The sequence below is a fragment of the Perissodus microlepis genome, chromosome 12 (genome assembly GCF_051167445.1).
Source record: "Perissodus microlepis isolate ML-2025 ecotype Zambia chromosome 12, ASM5116744v1, whole genome shotgun sequence".
Taxonomy (NCBI): domain Eukaryota; kingdom Metazoa; phylum Chordata; class Actinopteri; order Cichliformes; family Cichlidae; genus Perissodus; species Perissodus microlepis.
In genome coordinates, this window is record NC_140472.1 from 10374198 (window position 1) to 10389864 (window position 15667).

The window sequence follows — 15667 nt, forward strand, 5'->3', positions numbered from 1 at the left end:
TCCCTCTCCTCCCCGTGCAGCTGCAAAAAGGGGAATCAAATCATAAGAATATTCAGCACGTGAGACCAATGTAAGCAAAAGAATCGTTGAAAGAAAGGGATTTTTTTAAAATGCTCTGAATGTGCCACTTTCAGTTTGATTTTTTTTTCTCTTAGGGGGGGTCTTCGGTTTATCCTCCAGAAGACCTGAAAGTTTGTCTTTTAGCTCCAGCTTCTCAAGTACGTGCTTCGCCATGGGCCCCGGTATAAATCTGAAATTTCTCTTTTGGCAGTCTTGTTGTTGTTCAGCCTTTGCATGAGCTGTCAGCTCCTGTTTGCATCAATCACAGCTTCACTAAGTCACAGAATTCACTGAAAAATATCCACATCCTGTCTTTTTGTCACATTGCCATCTCTCTTTATTTATTTCCACGGAGGTCGGTGAATGGGGGGCCCCTGAGGTGCAGCCAGCGACATAATAGACAGCTCTCAGTTATTTCAGCCCCCATCCACACCTATTCTATTTGTAGCCCAGCTCCCATCATTGTGGCTTTAAGGACTTTGAGCCTGACTTGACCTTATTTGCTCTCATGATTCAGGCTCACTCTTGTTTAGTAGAGAGCACAGCGCTGTGATCTGTTGTCTAATAATTATTTTCCCTGGCTGTGGACCGGCCCAGCTGCATATTTTTTTAGAGGTTGTAATTATGATTGAGCGGTGCCCTTAATTTAATGCAGCATCCTCACGGCACTGACTTGTTTTGTCAGATCCTTGACTCTCGGAGCAATGCTGGTAAAGCGACCCAATTGAACAGCTTGCTCTAAATGAACTGGTCATTCTGCTTTCCTGTTTCAGGTTTGCAAAGTTTTTGTGACAAGAGAATTAAATCTGCACCTAGAAACAGTTAATGAACATTAAAAAAAAGATTCTCAACCCAGTGGCCAACTTTTGGTGGGGTCTGGTGATGATTAAGGTGCACCACTTTTACAGATTCTGTTTGATTTACATATCGCAGGGAGCACTACTCTGTCAGCTTTATTATATCCTGTGTGATTGCAGCTTCACAGTGGCAGCGGGGTTATCGCTCTTAGAGCTGAACAGAAAGGGTTTGAAAGAGACTCACATTTAACAGGCAGAGAGGGTCTAATGGGACAAATTTAGTGAGTACACATACATACATTTTTATTACTATTTTAAAGCTCTTCTAAGCTTTGCATCAACCCATTATCTAAGATATGGGGAATTCTCTTATTGTAATATTCAGTATTTGTTGTCCTTTTCTGTCTTGACAAGCCAAAGCACGTTAATCTATAACTGTTCTAGCTGAAGATGTTTATGAACTGCAGGTTAATTGATATCAACATGATGTAGCACGACAAATGAAATAGTAAAAAAAACAAAAAAAAAAAACAGGTCATGGTCAAAATAGCAAAGAAATCACGCAGCCCAAGAGGATAACAGTGAAACAGTGATGTCATTTGCTTGCCCCCAAGCAGCTTAGTGGTTAGGATGCTGACTCTGAGTAGCAACCATTTTTCTGGGGTTGGCAAAACTGAGCTTTTGTTCTGCTGTTGAATCCGTGTAGGCTCAATAGTAATGTTCTATTGTGGCCGTTTACTACTGTCACATCTAATTATATTATGATGACTCATATATAATAAGCAATTTCTTCTTCTTCTGGCCTCTTCTCCTATAGATCACCACAGTGAACATTAGCCTCCATCACGCCCTATCCCCAGCATCGTCCTCTGTCACACCAGCCCTCTGCATGTCCTTCATTTCTTAGTGGTCTCTCTCTTTTCCTCTTGCCTGACAGCTCCATCTCGGACACACTTTGTCCAATATATTCACTATCCCTCCTTTGCACAAGTCCAAGCCATCTCAGCCTTTCCTCTCTGACTTTATCTCCAAGCTGCTCAGCCTGAGCTCTCTCTGATATTCTAATCCCATCCATTTTCGTCACACCCCAAGAAATCTTCAGCATCTTCAGCTTTGCCTTCTCTCTTTTTGTCAGTGCCACTGTCTCCAAACCAAACATCATAGCATGTCTCACTACCATCTTGTATAGTTTCCCTTTCATGCTTGCTGCTGTTCCTCTGTCACATATCACCCCTGTCACTAATCTCCACCCTACCTCTACTCTCATCTTCCCCTCTCTTGTGCTTTGGATGGTTGAACCCAGGTATTTAAACTCATCCACCTTCATAACCCTTACTCCTTGCAGCTTCACTGTTACACTTGTCTCCCTCACATTCACACAAATGTATTGTTTCTTGCTTCTGCTGACCTTCGTTCCTCTTCTCTCCAGAGTATACCTCCACATCTCCAGGCTCTCTTGCACCTGTTCCCTGCTCTCACTACAGATCACAAAGCTGTCTGCAAACATCACAGTCCATTTAGACTCCTGCCTGACCTCATCTGTCAGCCTGCCCATCAGCACTCCAAACAAGAAGGGTCTTAGAGTCAATTCTTGATGAAATCTCACTCCCACCTTTCAGTCTTATTGCACACCTCACCCTACGATCCCTGTCCTCATACATATATCCAAAAACAGCTGCTGTAGAAAAAATGTAACTCCAGTTCTCTTAATTTGTGCACATACCACCGATCAGGTTTCACTGTTGTTGTGTGGGCCTATTAAAGTAGTGGCTGTGGCCTTCAGTTTTCCCACTCCACCTAGCAGCGATACCGTCACTTCAAATTGCACCCCTTGGCCTATAACTCACAAAATCAGTCAAAAATCCCCCCAACACTGCACACTGTGTTAAATTTGACCCGTTCATGTACACTGTAAGAGGTTGCAAACAAAAAAAGACTGGGTGGCCTCTGTTCTCCCTCATTTGTACAGTACTGCTATGACAGAAGCAGCTTAGCTACCAACTCCTAATTGCAGCACACATCCCAGAGCCTGTCTATGGCGTCCCTATCATTAAAAGGAGCGCAGCCGGCCATAAAAACACATTACATCACCTTTCTGCTCTCCATGTTTCTGCAGGCTGCGTTTCACCTGTCGCTGAGGAACAACAGCAGCGTGTGATCAGATCTGCTGCTGCGTATACAGGAATAAACAAGCCTCCCTCTTTATTGTACGAAAAACAACTGGAGGGAAACATGGTGGGTAGTGTGAGTGCATCGCTCCCATCAAAGTCAAAACGAAACCTATAAGCCTCTAAGCTGACGGATAAAAATATGAAAAGAGCTCCAGCTGATATTTCACACAACAACTCCGGTGCAGTGACAGTGCTGTTCGCATTAAAACTGAAGGAAGCAAGGCCTCTGTGATCTGTAACTAAACAGAAATGTAATTGCTCTCTTCTGCTATAAATCAGCTCTGCCTGCTGAACAAACTCCCCTCTCTTGGGGTGGCTCTGAACATGGGAGATCCAGAACAGGATATAGTAATTAGATTTAGAGACAATCATAGCAGCAGCAGCAGCAGCAGACCACAGGCTCCTTTGACAGCACTTTATCAGTGTGGCCCAGCAACAGGAGTGCACGCTGGATTAGCCGAGGTACCACAGAAGGGTATTTGCTGTTCTGCAGCTACCGTCACCGACGCTGCCAGCTTGGACTTGTGCTCCCGGGCGAAGGCGAAGGCATCTTAATCGGTTTGAGGACGCCTGCAGAAAAAGCCAAATAGAATGTGACACGGTTACTGAGCATGGCAACGCTGCTGGCTGAGCCAATCACACAGAGCCCCGAGTCAGAGCTGAATGCTGCTTGCATCTGTAAACAGATCACTCTCACCTTCACTTTGGCAAACCTGGCAGATTGATATCCGAGTGAAATGGAAGGTTATAGAGCACCAGAAAGACAAACTTGAGAGCTTCACTCCAAAGTGATCAATGATGCGAAGAGCAGTTGTTGTTTGGAGAGAGAAATATGATGGAAATAATAGATTGCAGCACCCAAATTCAGATTTTTTTTTTTAAAGAATTGAATGTGGATGTCTGCAAATGTGTTTTTTTTTCTGTCAGAATTTTGAACCTTATTGTTTTTCTTCCAACATCCCCAAGAGCTAACACACACACAGTAGGCACCTCAGAAAGCTTTGATGGTGATTGCTTTCCACCTCTCATCTTCCTCTATGCTTTTGTTTCTCTCTCACATAAATACACATTTATTTTTCTTCTTCTTAATAAAAAAAACAAAAAAACCCCCAAAACAGCATTGCTCATATGAAAGGACTGCTCATCAGAATCACAGTGTGACACCCGAGCGAAGTCACACCTTCAAACCAAGATGACACAGCACACATCGGCGGAGACTTTAGTTAGTTATATAAAACACACTGTCATTACTGCTAAGGCTCAGTAAGAGTCAGGTCATTCCTTCTGTTCTGTCCAGCATTTCCAATGAGTCTGTGAAACAAACAAACCAAAGGTGAGTGAAATAAAAATGTGGTGTTCTTTTTGCTTCAGATTGTTAAACATATGTAAATGTTTGGCTCCCAATTAAAAAATAATGATAGGCGATGTCTGGAGGAGAAGACTGTTGCTTCTGAGCTGAAGAATCCGGTGTCTTTCCGAGGTGTGCTGATTTCCCGGTGCCCCCCCCCCCCTCCCGGCAGAGAAATGGTTGGGAAGTCCCTGATTGCTGGTCTGGTGGTCCTTCTGGTGGCTGCAGTGAGCCTGTTCCTGGGGGTGTTCATGGGTTTGGGGAAGAAAAACACACCTCCCACTTCAGACCACTTCTACTCAAAGGCCGCCGTGGCTGCTGATGCTGGAAAGTGCTCGGAAGTGGGGAGGTAAGACGACATATAGCAGATGCCGTGCTCTTCTGTGTGCGTCTTAGCTGTTAAGTGTATTCTCTTGTTTCCAGGGACATTCTGAGGAAAAACGGCTCTGCTGTGGATGCTTCCATCGCTGCCTTGCTGTGTGTTGGCCTTTTGAACGCTCACAGCATGGGCATCGGAGGAGGGCTCTTCTTTGTCATCTATAATGCTTCCACAGGTGAGCGTGCCTCATTAGTTAGAAATTACCAGCACAGACAACCGAGGAGACACTGATCAATCAGTCCTCGTTTTCTGCTCAACAGGAAAGGTGGAAACCATTGATGCGAGGGAGACTGCACCCATGAACGCCACTGAAGACATGTTTGGCAACAACACTAAGCTTTCTCGCACAGGTAGCACCTTGCTGTGCTCTGCTGGAGTATTTCCCGGGTGCTGATTGGCCAAATGTAGACCAGATTTCATTTAATTCTCTAAGGTTGTTGATGATCAAATAGGGATTTAGAGTCCATCGAGCTCTTGTCAGATGTTCTCACATTCTTAACAACCTTATTACACCTTCCTTTGCCCCCATTTAAAAGCTCTGGGACGAGAACACTTTATCGATAGATATCTCACACTATCTTGATGTCTCTTAGCATGGTGGTCCCTCACTCAGAGAAGGGGTAGAAAGAGAGAGCTTGTGAAATTCAAATCAGTGGTACTGCTGTTTCTGCGTGACAGGTGGACTGTCCATAGCCATTCCGGGAGAGATCCGCGGTTATGAGATGGCACACAAAAGGCATGGCCGGCTGCCATGGAAGGAGCTGTTTGAGCCCAGCATTGCCTTGGCTCGTGACGGATTTCCAATTGGAAAAGCCCTGGCTCATGCAATCTTAAAAAGCAAGGATTCCATTCAAGGAGACGCCAACATGTGGTGAGGGTGATATTCTCATATCTGAATACTTAATAATACACTGTAAACCGAAAGAAATAGATATTTGGGGAAATGTGGTCACTTTAACTACGAGTTAGAGGAGAAAATACTATGCTTATGCCAGCATGTATTAAGCTACAGCCAGTAGCCTAATACATGTTGTAGTAGATATTCTTGGCTTATTAGACTATTCTTAGCTTAGTTCAGCATCAAACCAGAAACAGGGGAAAACAGTTGTCTGAATCTGCTGCTGCTGGAAGTAAAGCAACCCACCCAGCAGCACATCTAATGATAAATGCCTCATCATTACCCCAGAATCTGAGCCAAATAAATGGCTGACCCTGTTTATTTCACTGAAATAAAAACAGTCTTCCTAGAGTCTACTATTTATATACTATATACTATTCTCTACTTTAGAGAATACAAGAATAAGAAGATGGAAATGAGCATAGCAGGTGTGCTTTAGCAGAAATGACAGAGGTACCAAAATCTAAATGAATCAAAATGTTAGATGGAAATAAAATATCTATAATAACTGTGCTCCATGTCAAACTGTGCCTTTATATATATATATTTTTTAAAAACACATTGTGAAAATGATTCAGATATTACTCAGTGGCATCTGTGTTTCATTTCTACACCCTTATCTTGCTCTGATAATTGGGTGCATTGCTGTTTACCACAGCGGTTCTTTTTAAAGGTTTCAATTTCTACTTACAGTGGCTTTAATATTCTTTAATACATGTTTTCTTTTCTTCCCTCTCTCAGCGAGGTCTTTTGTGATTCTCAGAAAAACATCCTGAAGGAGAATGATATTGTTAGATTCCCAAAGCTGGCTGAAACATACCAAAGAATAGCAGAAGAGGGGCCTGATGTGTTTTATAACGGGACGATGGCACAGAACATTGTTGAGGACATCCAGGCGGCAGGTGCTCTGCTGTATCCTCATCCGCTGTTGTCTTCAGATGCTTCAGTTGTTACTCCTCCTATTGAATTCACAACGACACTTCTGTACTGGTTCCAGGTGGTATCATCACCCTGGAAGATTTGTTGGAGTACCAGCCCGTGCTGAATGAGAACCCTCTGAAGCTGAACGTCGGGGAATACACCATACATGTCCCAGATGCCCCCTCCAGTGGCCCTGTGCTGGCACTCATACTCAACATAGTGGATGGTGAGCAGCCTGGCTGAGTGTTTGTGCAGCCATGCAGAAGAGAGGATGTCAGGTTTCCCCAGGTCATCTCTAGAATGTTTCTTTCCCTTCTTTGGAAGCAGAAAACTGAGCTGCTGCTTAGTTCTGCCTGCCAAATTTAATTTACCATCAACACTCCATCTGTTCAGGCAGAGAATCATTAAGCCATGCTTCATAATAAAAGTGGCATCATTCATTTAAATTGAGCACTGAATGTGTTCATATATGAAGTTGGAGGGGTGCGTGCCTGCACATTTATTCTATTTGTATTGCAGTTTTTAATAACATGCCATTGACTTTTAGCACAATAACAGAGAAGATCAGATCAGGCCAGTAAATTGTCATCTAACTGTCATTCGCTCCAGATGTATTTTTCCTGTGGATATATTGCAGGGTACAACTTCTCAGACACGAGCGTCTCTACAGCAGAGAAGAAAACTTTGACGTACCATCGCATTGTAGAGGCTTTTCGTTTTGCTTACGCCAAGAGGAGCAGATTGGGGGACCCTCGGTATCTCAACATTACTGATGTAAGGGCTCCAGCTATAATCCTCTTCATTCTTTTTTTGAGCATTTACGGCATAATTTTTCTCACTGTGGCCATAAAATTGTCTCCTGGAAACTCTTTAACTCTTAAACAGTCTGAAATGCCTGTTTTCTCCTCTTTAATTGACTTGTTTTGCTCCTTTCAGCTAATCCAAAACATGACCTCAGACTACTTTGCTGATGGCATAAGGAGCAAAATTACAGATGACACGACCCACCCAGACAGCTACTATGAGCCCGAGTATTTTGTTCCAGACAACCACGGGACAGCTCATCTGTCAGTCATTGCTGAGGATGGCAGTGCTGTGGCAGCAACGAGCACCATCAATCTATAGTGAGTTTCTCTGACAAGGCTGACATCAAGTCAGTAAATGTGCCTCTCAAAAGCCATGCATGTAAATGAACTGTCTTCACTACAATGTAGCGCACTGAGTGAAGGTTTAAAAAATGGCTTTATTTCCCCAGCTTTGGTTCAAAAGTCATGTCTCGATCTACTGGGATCATTTTTAATGATGAAATGGATGACTTCAGCTCTCCATACATGACCAATGGGTTTGGAATCCCCCCTTCACCCAACAACTTCATTCAACCAGGTGTGACTGAAATGAGTTATCACACTAGTACTTCTCTAATCCCCTGTGGGGCAGTGACCTTTAGTCAGTGTTGATGGATATCAGTGTTTGCTAAATTAAGCCTCATGTTTTTCAAAGATAGATGGTGTTACTAGATTCTTCCTCTGGTTAGTATGATTCAGAGGAGGGCCTTTTACTCATCCTCAGTTTTGCTGCCATACAATAAGCTAATCGCCTCTCTCACTCTGTGGGTCACCGGCTTGTTGTAGTGTCTCAAATAGACTATGATGTGATTGAGCTGAGTTGTTGACATTCAGCATGACTTTGCTAAAACTATCAGGCAGTCAAATCCACCTTCTTTTTACAATCTGTTTCTAGGCAAAAGGCCGCTGTCTTCCATGTGTCCTACTATCATATTTGACAAAGAAAACCAAGTGAAGATGGTTGTAGGAGCATCCGGGGGCACAAAAATCACCACAGCCACAGCATTAGTAAGTCTAATTCATTCAAATGCATCACCCTCATGTTGACTTGGGAATGTGAAACCTCCCATACATGTTGTCATTTTTCTTACCTAAAAACAGGTCATCCTCAACTCCTTGTTTTTCAACTATGACCTAAAGAAAGCCGTGACAGAGCCACGACTTCACAATCAGCTTAATCCAAATATGACAGTAGTGGAGCAGGGCTTTGAAAAGGTGGGTCACACAGACAGCAACATAGCTTAGCAGTATTACAGTTGTATCATAAGCAAAGAATGTGCATGTATGAATGTACCATGCATGTGACCATTAGTGTACTATGACTATAAAAATTGCTGTGAAAACAGGATCAAGTACAAAAGTACAAAAATATGTGTGACAACGAGGATCCAACGACAGCAGAGTTGCAGTTTTTAAACCTCTTTTATTGACCACTTTTCCAAGGTGCAGCTTTCCAGCTGTCCTGCTTCTGTAGCACACACAGCCTCCTGAACAACATCTTTAACAGGGGACACATGATTAGGTGATGAGGTCAGGTGTGTGAGTCAGCCTCCCCTGACGATACACCCTGAACCCACTGCTCCACCCCTCCCCTGCAGCTGAGCCACAAACCACACCCCGCCGCAATGTTTATGCATATTTTGTAGAATGAATTTGCTGTGCTCATACTTAGATTGTATATTGTTTACAATAGTTGTTTATTGTTTTAGAGTGCAGCATTTTGCTACTTAGCTGAGTGTAGTGGGAAGTATAAAAGAATGTAGTATAGTATAAGTATATAGTATGTAGTATAAGTATAATATAAAAGAATGAATCTTTGACTTGAAAAACAAAGTTCAAAACAAAAGGGTCACTAGAGCTATAACAAATCCTCCTCATGCTAGAACGTGTGTACTGATTTTCACGACACTTCTTTAAAAAGGTTTTTTTAGCCTTAAAAGAGTGAAAACAATTCATTTCAATTACATTTATCGAATCCTTTTTAAATAAAGAACCAAAAAACAAAAACAGCCTCCTCAAGGTGCTTTATATTGTAAGGTAAAGATCCCACAATGATACAGAAAAACTCTCAATAATCTGACAACCCTCTATGACCGAGCACTTGGTTACAGCTGGATGAAAAATCTGCCTTTTAACAGGAAGAAACATGCAGGAGAGCCAGACTCAGGGAGGGACAACCATCTGCTATGACCGGTTTGGGGTGAGGGGAGCAAGGCTGGGCAAAAGACACACTATGAAAGAGAGCCAGTAGATTAATAACAACTAATGATTAGAAGTGAGTGAACAAGAAACCCTCCATTCATTGTGGGAAGCCCTCAGCAGCCTAGGCCTATTACAGCATAACTATAAGCTTTATCAAAATGGAAAGTTTTAAGCCTAATCTTAGAAGTACAGAAGTTTTCTGTTTCATGAATCCAAACTCAGAGCTGGTTCCACTGAAGCTCACCCTGAGACAGGATGTTATGATATCACAAATGTTACTGAAATGCAATACGCTATACTGCCCATAGTATTTACTCACCCATCCAAATAATTAAATTCCAGTTCCAATCATTTTCATGGTCACAGGTATATAAAACTGAGCTCCTAGGCATGTAGACTTCTTCAGCAAGCATTTGTGAAAGAATGGGTGGCTCTCAGGAAGTCACTGAATTTCAGTGTGGTACCATTATAAGATGTTTCCTGTGCAACAAATCCAGTTGTAAAATTTCCTTGCTACTAAATATTCCACAGTTAATTGTTAGTGGTATTATAACACAGTGAAGTGACTGGGAGCAACAGCAGCTCAGTCACAAAGAAGTAGGTCACATAAAACCACAGAGCAGGATCACCGGATGCACAAAGTGCATAGAGGTTGCGAACTTTCTGCAGAGTCAGTTGCTACAGACTTCATGTGACCTTTAGATTAGCTCAAGAACAGTGTGTAGAGAGCTTCATGAAATGGGTTAACATGGCCGAGCAGCTGCATCCAAGCCTTACATCACCAAATGCAAGGCAAAGTGTTGAATGCAGTGATATAAAGCATGCCAACACTGGACTCTAGAGCAGTGAAGAAGTGTTCTCTGGAGTGACGAATCATGCTTCTCTGTCTGGCAATCTGATGGATGAGTATGGGTTTGACTTTTGCCAGGAGAACAGTACTTCCTGGAAACAGTTTAGGGATAGCCCCTTCCTGATCCTGCATGACTGTACACCAGTGCATGGGTCCATAAAGACATGCATGTACAAGTTTGATATGGAAAAACTTAACTGACCTGCACAGAGTCCTGACATTGATGTATTTGTTCAATATATGCCCTGAAGGACTTATCCTGCTCAAAAATTATTCCAAAATTCCTCCCAGTGTAATTAGAGGCTAAAATAATACCACTCATTGTATCTGGTTAGAGACCACGTTTCTAAGATTTTTAGGGCCAAGTAACAACAGTTTTATCTGAATTTAGCACCAGAGGTCATCCAGACCTTTAGGTCTCTATGATATTCCTTCAATGTGGTGTGTCGCATTTGCCTTCATGGATAGATAAAGCTGGGTATCATGTGCATAGCAAGGAAAATGTATGCTATGCCTTCTCATAATGTTACAAAATGGAAGCCTATATGATGTAAACAGAATTGATCCCAGCACAGAACCTTGTGGGACACCAAAATTAACATTGGTGTCTAAGGAGGAATCCCTCCCTACCTACAGCACACTATAATCTCTGTAATAAAATATTATGGTCATCAGTATCAAATGCTGCATTGAAGTCAAGCAGGACAAGAGTCCACTGTCACAGGCAATAAAAGGATCCTTTGTACAAAGCTAGCACTCTTTGTGTACTGTGACGAGCAGGTGACACTTGCCAGCACATGCAGCCCATTAACAGAGACAGACTGATCATATCTGAGATTGAAGCATTAATTAACGGTAAGACTTCTTTGAGCAGTCTTAATGGGTCCTAATAGACAGGTCGATGATTTTTAGGAAGTAATTATTGAAATTAACTCAGAAAGATCAATCAGAGTCCTTTTAAAAAAAAACAAAACAATTAGAGCAACAAACTCGTTGTTAATCAGATGCCATTTCTCTGCCAGTTACGTGCTTTAAATTGTGCATTTGTGAGTTACACCAGGGAGTCAAGCGCTTGTGATTTGATGCTTTCTTTTTTTTTTTTAGAGGAACCACACTATCTAGGGTTGTACGCTGTGAGGATGTTACACTTATAAGAAAATAATCAACCACTGTGGGAGCAAAGTTTGGGTAGCTGCTCTGTACTGTGTTGGCACACGGTGTTGAAGATATTAAACTTAGTTACGGCAGTTAATGTCGATACAGTCAAATGTCCAGTTTCTGTGCCACATGTCAGAGTAAGATCAAAAGTATGGTTAAAGAGTGAGTGGTCTCATTAACATTTTGAGAGAATAGATTAAATGCTGTGTTGAGGCAGTCATTTTTACAGTCTACATGGATGTTAAAATCACCCACTACAATTGAACTGACAAAACCAAACAATTGAACCAAAACAGATAAAAACACTGGCAAATTGGAAAGAATGGATGGGGAGATGGATGAAATTTAACAAAAAATAAAAATGTTTTTTTTATGTAGAGTGTAGGTTAGGAGTCAGGTTTTCAAATGAATTAAAACTCTGTCTCCATCTTTGGTTGATTAAGAAGCTAGAGCGAAAGATTGTTGCTACTCCTCTGTTCCCACCTCCGAGGATTCTGACCGTTAAGATGACTCGGGCATGAAAGTGTTTAATTTTTTCCTTCACAGACATGTTTAATTTTTTATTTCCTTCTTTCTGTGAGGCCTTCAGTCTCCCTAAATTGGCAATTGGTCATCAGACCTTGCACTGAAAGAAAAGCCATAGCATCACCAGAGTCACAAGGATTCATCCTCTGGACACATTGGAGGTCTACACATTTTTAGACATCCCTTTAGCAGGGTTAAAAACACATAGCAATGAGATTTGATAATAAGGAAAGGGAATCAAGTGTTTCTTTATATATTACTTATCTCAACCAAGTTTTAGATTTATGCACATTGACTTTTACACATGTGCCAGCAGTCAGGAAGGTAAAAAATAATTCCACATGTGTGCTATGCATTACAAAGCCAAAACTCCTGCACAAGACTATTTCTCTATGTTTTTGTATGTGTGGTGGAACTATGCCAGAGTGTCCTGGAGGGTCTGGTCCAGAAGAACCATGTAACGCAGCTGCTAAGGACTCCAGACTCGGTGGTCCAGGCTGTGGTGCGGCAGGGAGAGCGTCTCTGTGCAGAGTCTGACCCCAGGAAAGGAGGCTATCCTGCGGGATACTGAGCATTGCTGCAATTTCTTCTCAGCTCCCCTCAGCGGGACAGTCTCCTCAAAGACACTCGGACAGAATCACAATGAGACGGTGTCTGCACTGAAGACTTAAGCATTATTTAAGCTACGGAGACACAGCCACTGCGCCTTCTCTGAGATTAATTTAATCAAACATGGAAATTAACTCCACTTCAATACCTCTTTTACTCAATTATTTAACATCACTTCATTTCTTTTTTTTGGCATTAATTTTGTGTTCTGAAGTAAAATGAGAGGTTGTATCTAGTTTGACTCTTGTATCATCACTACTGGATACTGGTCAGGGTTGTATTTGAGAACTGAAGCAGAAACCATTTGAACATTCATTTCAGTTCATGTATGACACATCATTATTATAAACATCCAAATATAAACCAACGCTGGGAATGTCATATTAAGAAATGTTCATAGGTTTCAACAACAAGTTGGAGGTTGTCCGCGAGGTAATATAATTTCTTTTGTAAGGAAAAACTCTTGTTAATACCTGGACAGTTTGTTTGGAAAAGGAGGGTTTGTTTATGTGAAACTGGTAAGGGAAAATAAAGAAGCATGAGTTAAAAACAAAAACAAAACAGCTGCAAGCAGGTATACCATGAAGACATCTCAGGTTGTTTGCCTGTTTTACTCAAATGTCTGCCCACATCTTTCTCCTGACGTAAGCTGATCCTGAAATGGACACTATTCAAAAGGAAACTGGCCGTGTTGTTTTCTACCGTGACACTATCACTTCTGAATTGTAAATGTTTAATATCGAGTAGAGGTTAAGTCGATGTATAGTGTATTCTGAAAAATACATTTGCAGATATATTTTTCTAAACATGCATTGTTCATATGCCATGTTTGTTGCCATGCTTGTTATTAAACATTTTGAACAAAGATGTTATATTTTACCACAGAAGCTGTGCTATTTCTGAACCGGGATATTTGGCAAGAAATCTGAGGTTAGTGAGAGTTTGTTTTCCAGAGCATGGATTCAATGTCAGAATGACCCAAAATTCAGTGTTACTCAGATTCTGTCTGTCTGTATACCAGCGCTATCATCAATTCTTTTTCATTTTTAACCTCCTAAGACCTGAACTCAGTATAATGTCCTCATAAGTGGATATCAGGCCCTTGCAGAGAAAATTTAAGTATTTTGTGGACATCACCCAAAATGTGATGTCCACATATGTGGATGCCAGGTCCTAGGAGGTTAATAAATCAATTAAAAAAAAAACAAACAACAACCATTAATATCCAGACCTGAAGAAAACTACTATAAGCACACAGAGCTATAATGTTGTTTTTTAGCTAAATACCAATCATACTGACCTGTTAATGTGAGCGAGATAGAATGTTTACGCTTCTCTTGATGCATTATACTAATATAATAACATCTGCCAAAAACAAACAACAATTACAGCTGAGCCTCATGGAAATGTCAGTAGTTACAGAGGTTACAAACAAATTCAAGTACTTTGCCTAAGTTAAGAGTTACTGAACCATCGTAATGGGAAAATATGTTTTAATGCCAAATGTTGGGAAAATTATCAGTAGTTGTTGACAAATTTTACTATGAAGCTCACGGTGAAACAAGAATGACTGTGATGGCAACAAATATCTGCCAGCTTCTTCCAGCTGCTCAGACTTTTCAGTCTGAAATTCTGGACTAACTGAACAGCCGTTTTTAAAGTCATTCGATTACAGCAGCCTAATAAACCATAGACTCAATATAAAAGACTGACACTATGTTGTCACCCATTGGTTTTGGAGAGAGCCTCAGTGTTGGTGTTGTTAGTGCAATTTGGTGGGGCAGAATTTACCATATGAGCACAAATGGGTGTATGTTATTAGCTAGCGCTAGCAAACTTGGCTAGCAAGCTGCATCCACAGATTCTATTGGTGCATTCACACCAAATGTGAAGCAACATTATTTCAAAATGCAAACTCTGTGTAACAAGATGTTTTGATGTGAGATTGTGTGCAAGTGAAAATATTTCAGCTACAGCAAAAAGTTTGCTTAACACTGTGTTGCAACAATCCATCAGTTGGGATCCATCAGAGTCATGAAGAGTCTTCTGATGTTATTGATAATAAGAAAAGCAGGTAGAACTATAAGGTTCAATTTCTCTTTCAGATGGACAAAAAAACGAAACAAAAAACAAATAGCTAGGAGCATTTGCTCAGGCTCCTAGCAAATGCACTTATGGTATAATTTGAAAAGCCTATGTGGCCTCATTGTCCAGTTATTGCATATTCAGGCCACACACCTGCCTGGTAGGCAGACAACAATACCCCAGCCTTATATGGCTGAGGAGTAAAAGAAAAGGACTTGGAGAAAAGTGAGTGAAATCACAGGACGGTAACAGTAAGGATAACAATTTGTGAAAAGAGGTTTCAGTAGCTTGATTCCAATTATCAGCTGTACTATGTCTCACCCTGTGTCCTGTGAGGGGTGAATGTTTGAGGGTTTCCAACATGATGAAATACTAGTAGACAATAGGAAATTTCACTTTGCATCTGGTGTGATTAACAGCACTGGTAAAATTTGGAATATCCTTCACAAACTTCTTGTATTGGTCTTTATATAGAAGCGGGAAGCAATGAAGTGAAAATACATTGTTACTGTACTTAAGTACAATCTTCAGGGATTTATACTTTACTTGAGTTGTTATTTTTTCTATTTTTGTTTTATTTGCACACCTTCTTTGACTTGCTAGAAACCAACTAAAAACAGATGGGACAGTTGTGCTAAGACATTAAATGTCAATTGCATTATGGCTGTAGACTAATGACAACATCAGCCTTCAGATTGACTCCCTTTTGTCCTGACTTTAGCGATGAAATTTTGTCTCCCACTGGGAATAACGTCTCCCAAGGTAATGGTGCAATCTTGAAAACAGAAAAAAAGAAGCATTTTTGTTTTCGAGATAGCT

General features: G+C 41.2%; 1 protein-coding gene across 1 annotated transcript; it reads left to right on the plus strand.

The window, feature by feature from the left end:
- The first annotated feature begins 3477 nt into the window (after nt 1-3477).
- Nucleotides 3478-14216, plus strand: LOC146375802 (glutathione hydrolase 1 proenzyme-like). Its single transcript, XM_084947159.1, has 12 exons — nt 3478-4725; nt 4800-4930; nt 5016-5105; nt 5434-5626; nt 6395-6555; nt 6651-6800; nt 7212-7348; nt 7511-7698; nt 7830-7957; nt 8315-8427; nt 8521-8634; nt 12579-14216. Exons 1-12 carry the CDS (start codon nt 4418-4420, stop codon nt 12723-12725), a joined length of 1860 nt encoding a protein of 619 aa, XP_084803285.1. The 5' UTR covers nt 3478-4417; the 3' UTR covers nt 12726-14216.
- Nucleotides 14217-15667: the final 1451 nt, after the last annotated feature.

Bases quoted from the DNA above. Each gene is read 5' to 3' on its own strand.
- LOC146375802 (XM_084947159.1), top strand. From the start codon at position 4,418: ATGTTTGGCTCCCAATTAAAAAATAATGATAGGCGATGTCTGGAGGAG. The intron at 7,349-7,510 runs GTAAGGGCTCCA...TGCTCCTTTCAG, and splicing joins GGTATCTCAACATTACTGAT to CTAATCCAAAACATGACCTC. The intron at 7,958-8,314 runs GTGTGACTGAAA...ATCTGTTTCTAG, and splicing joins CAACAACTTCATTCAACCAG to GCAAAAGGCCGCTGTCTTCC.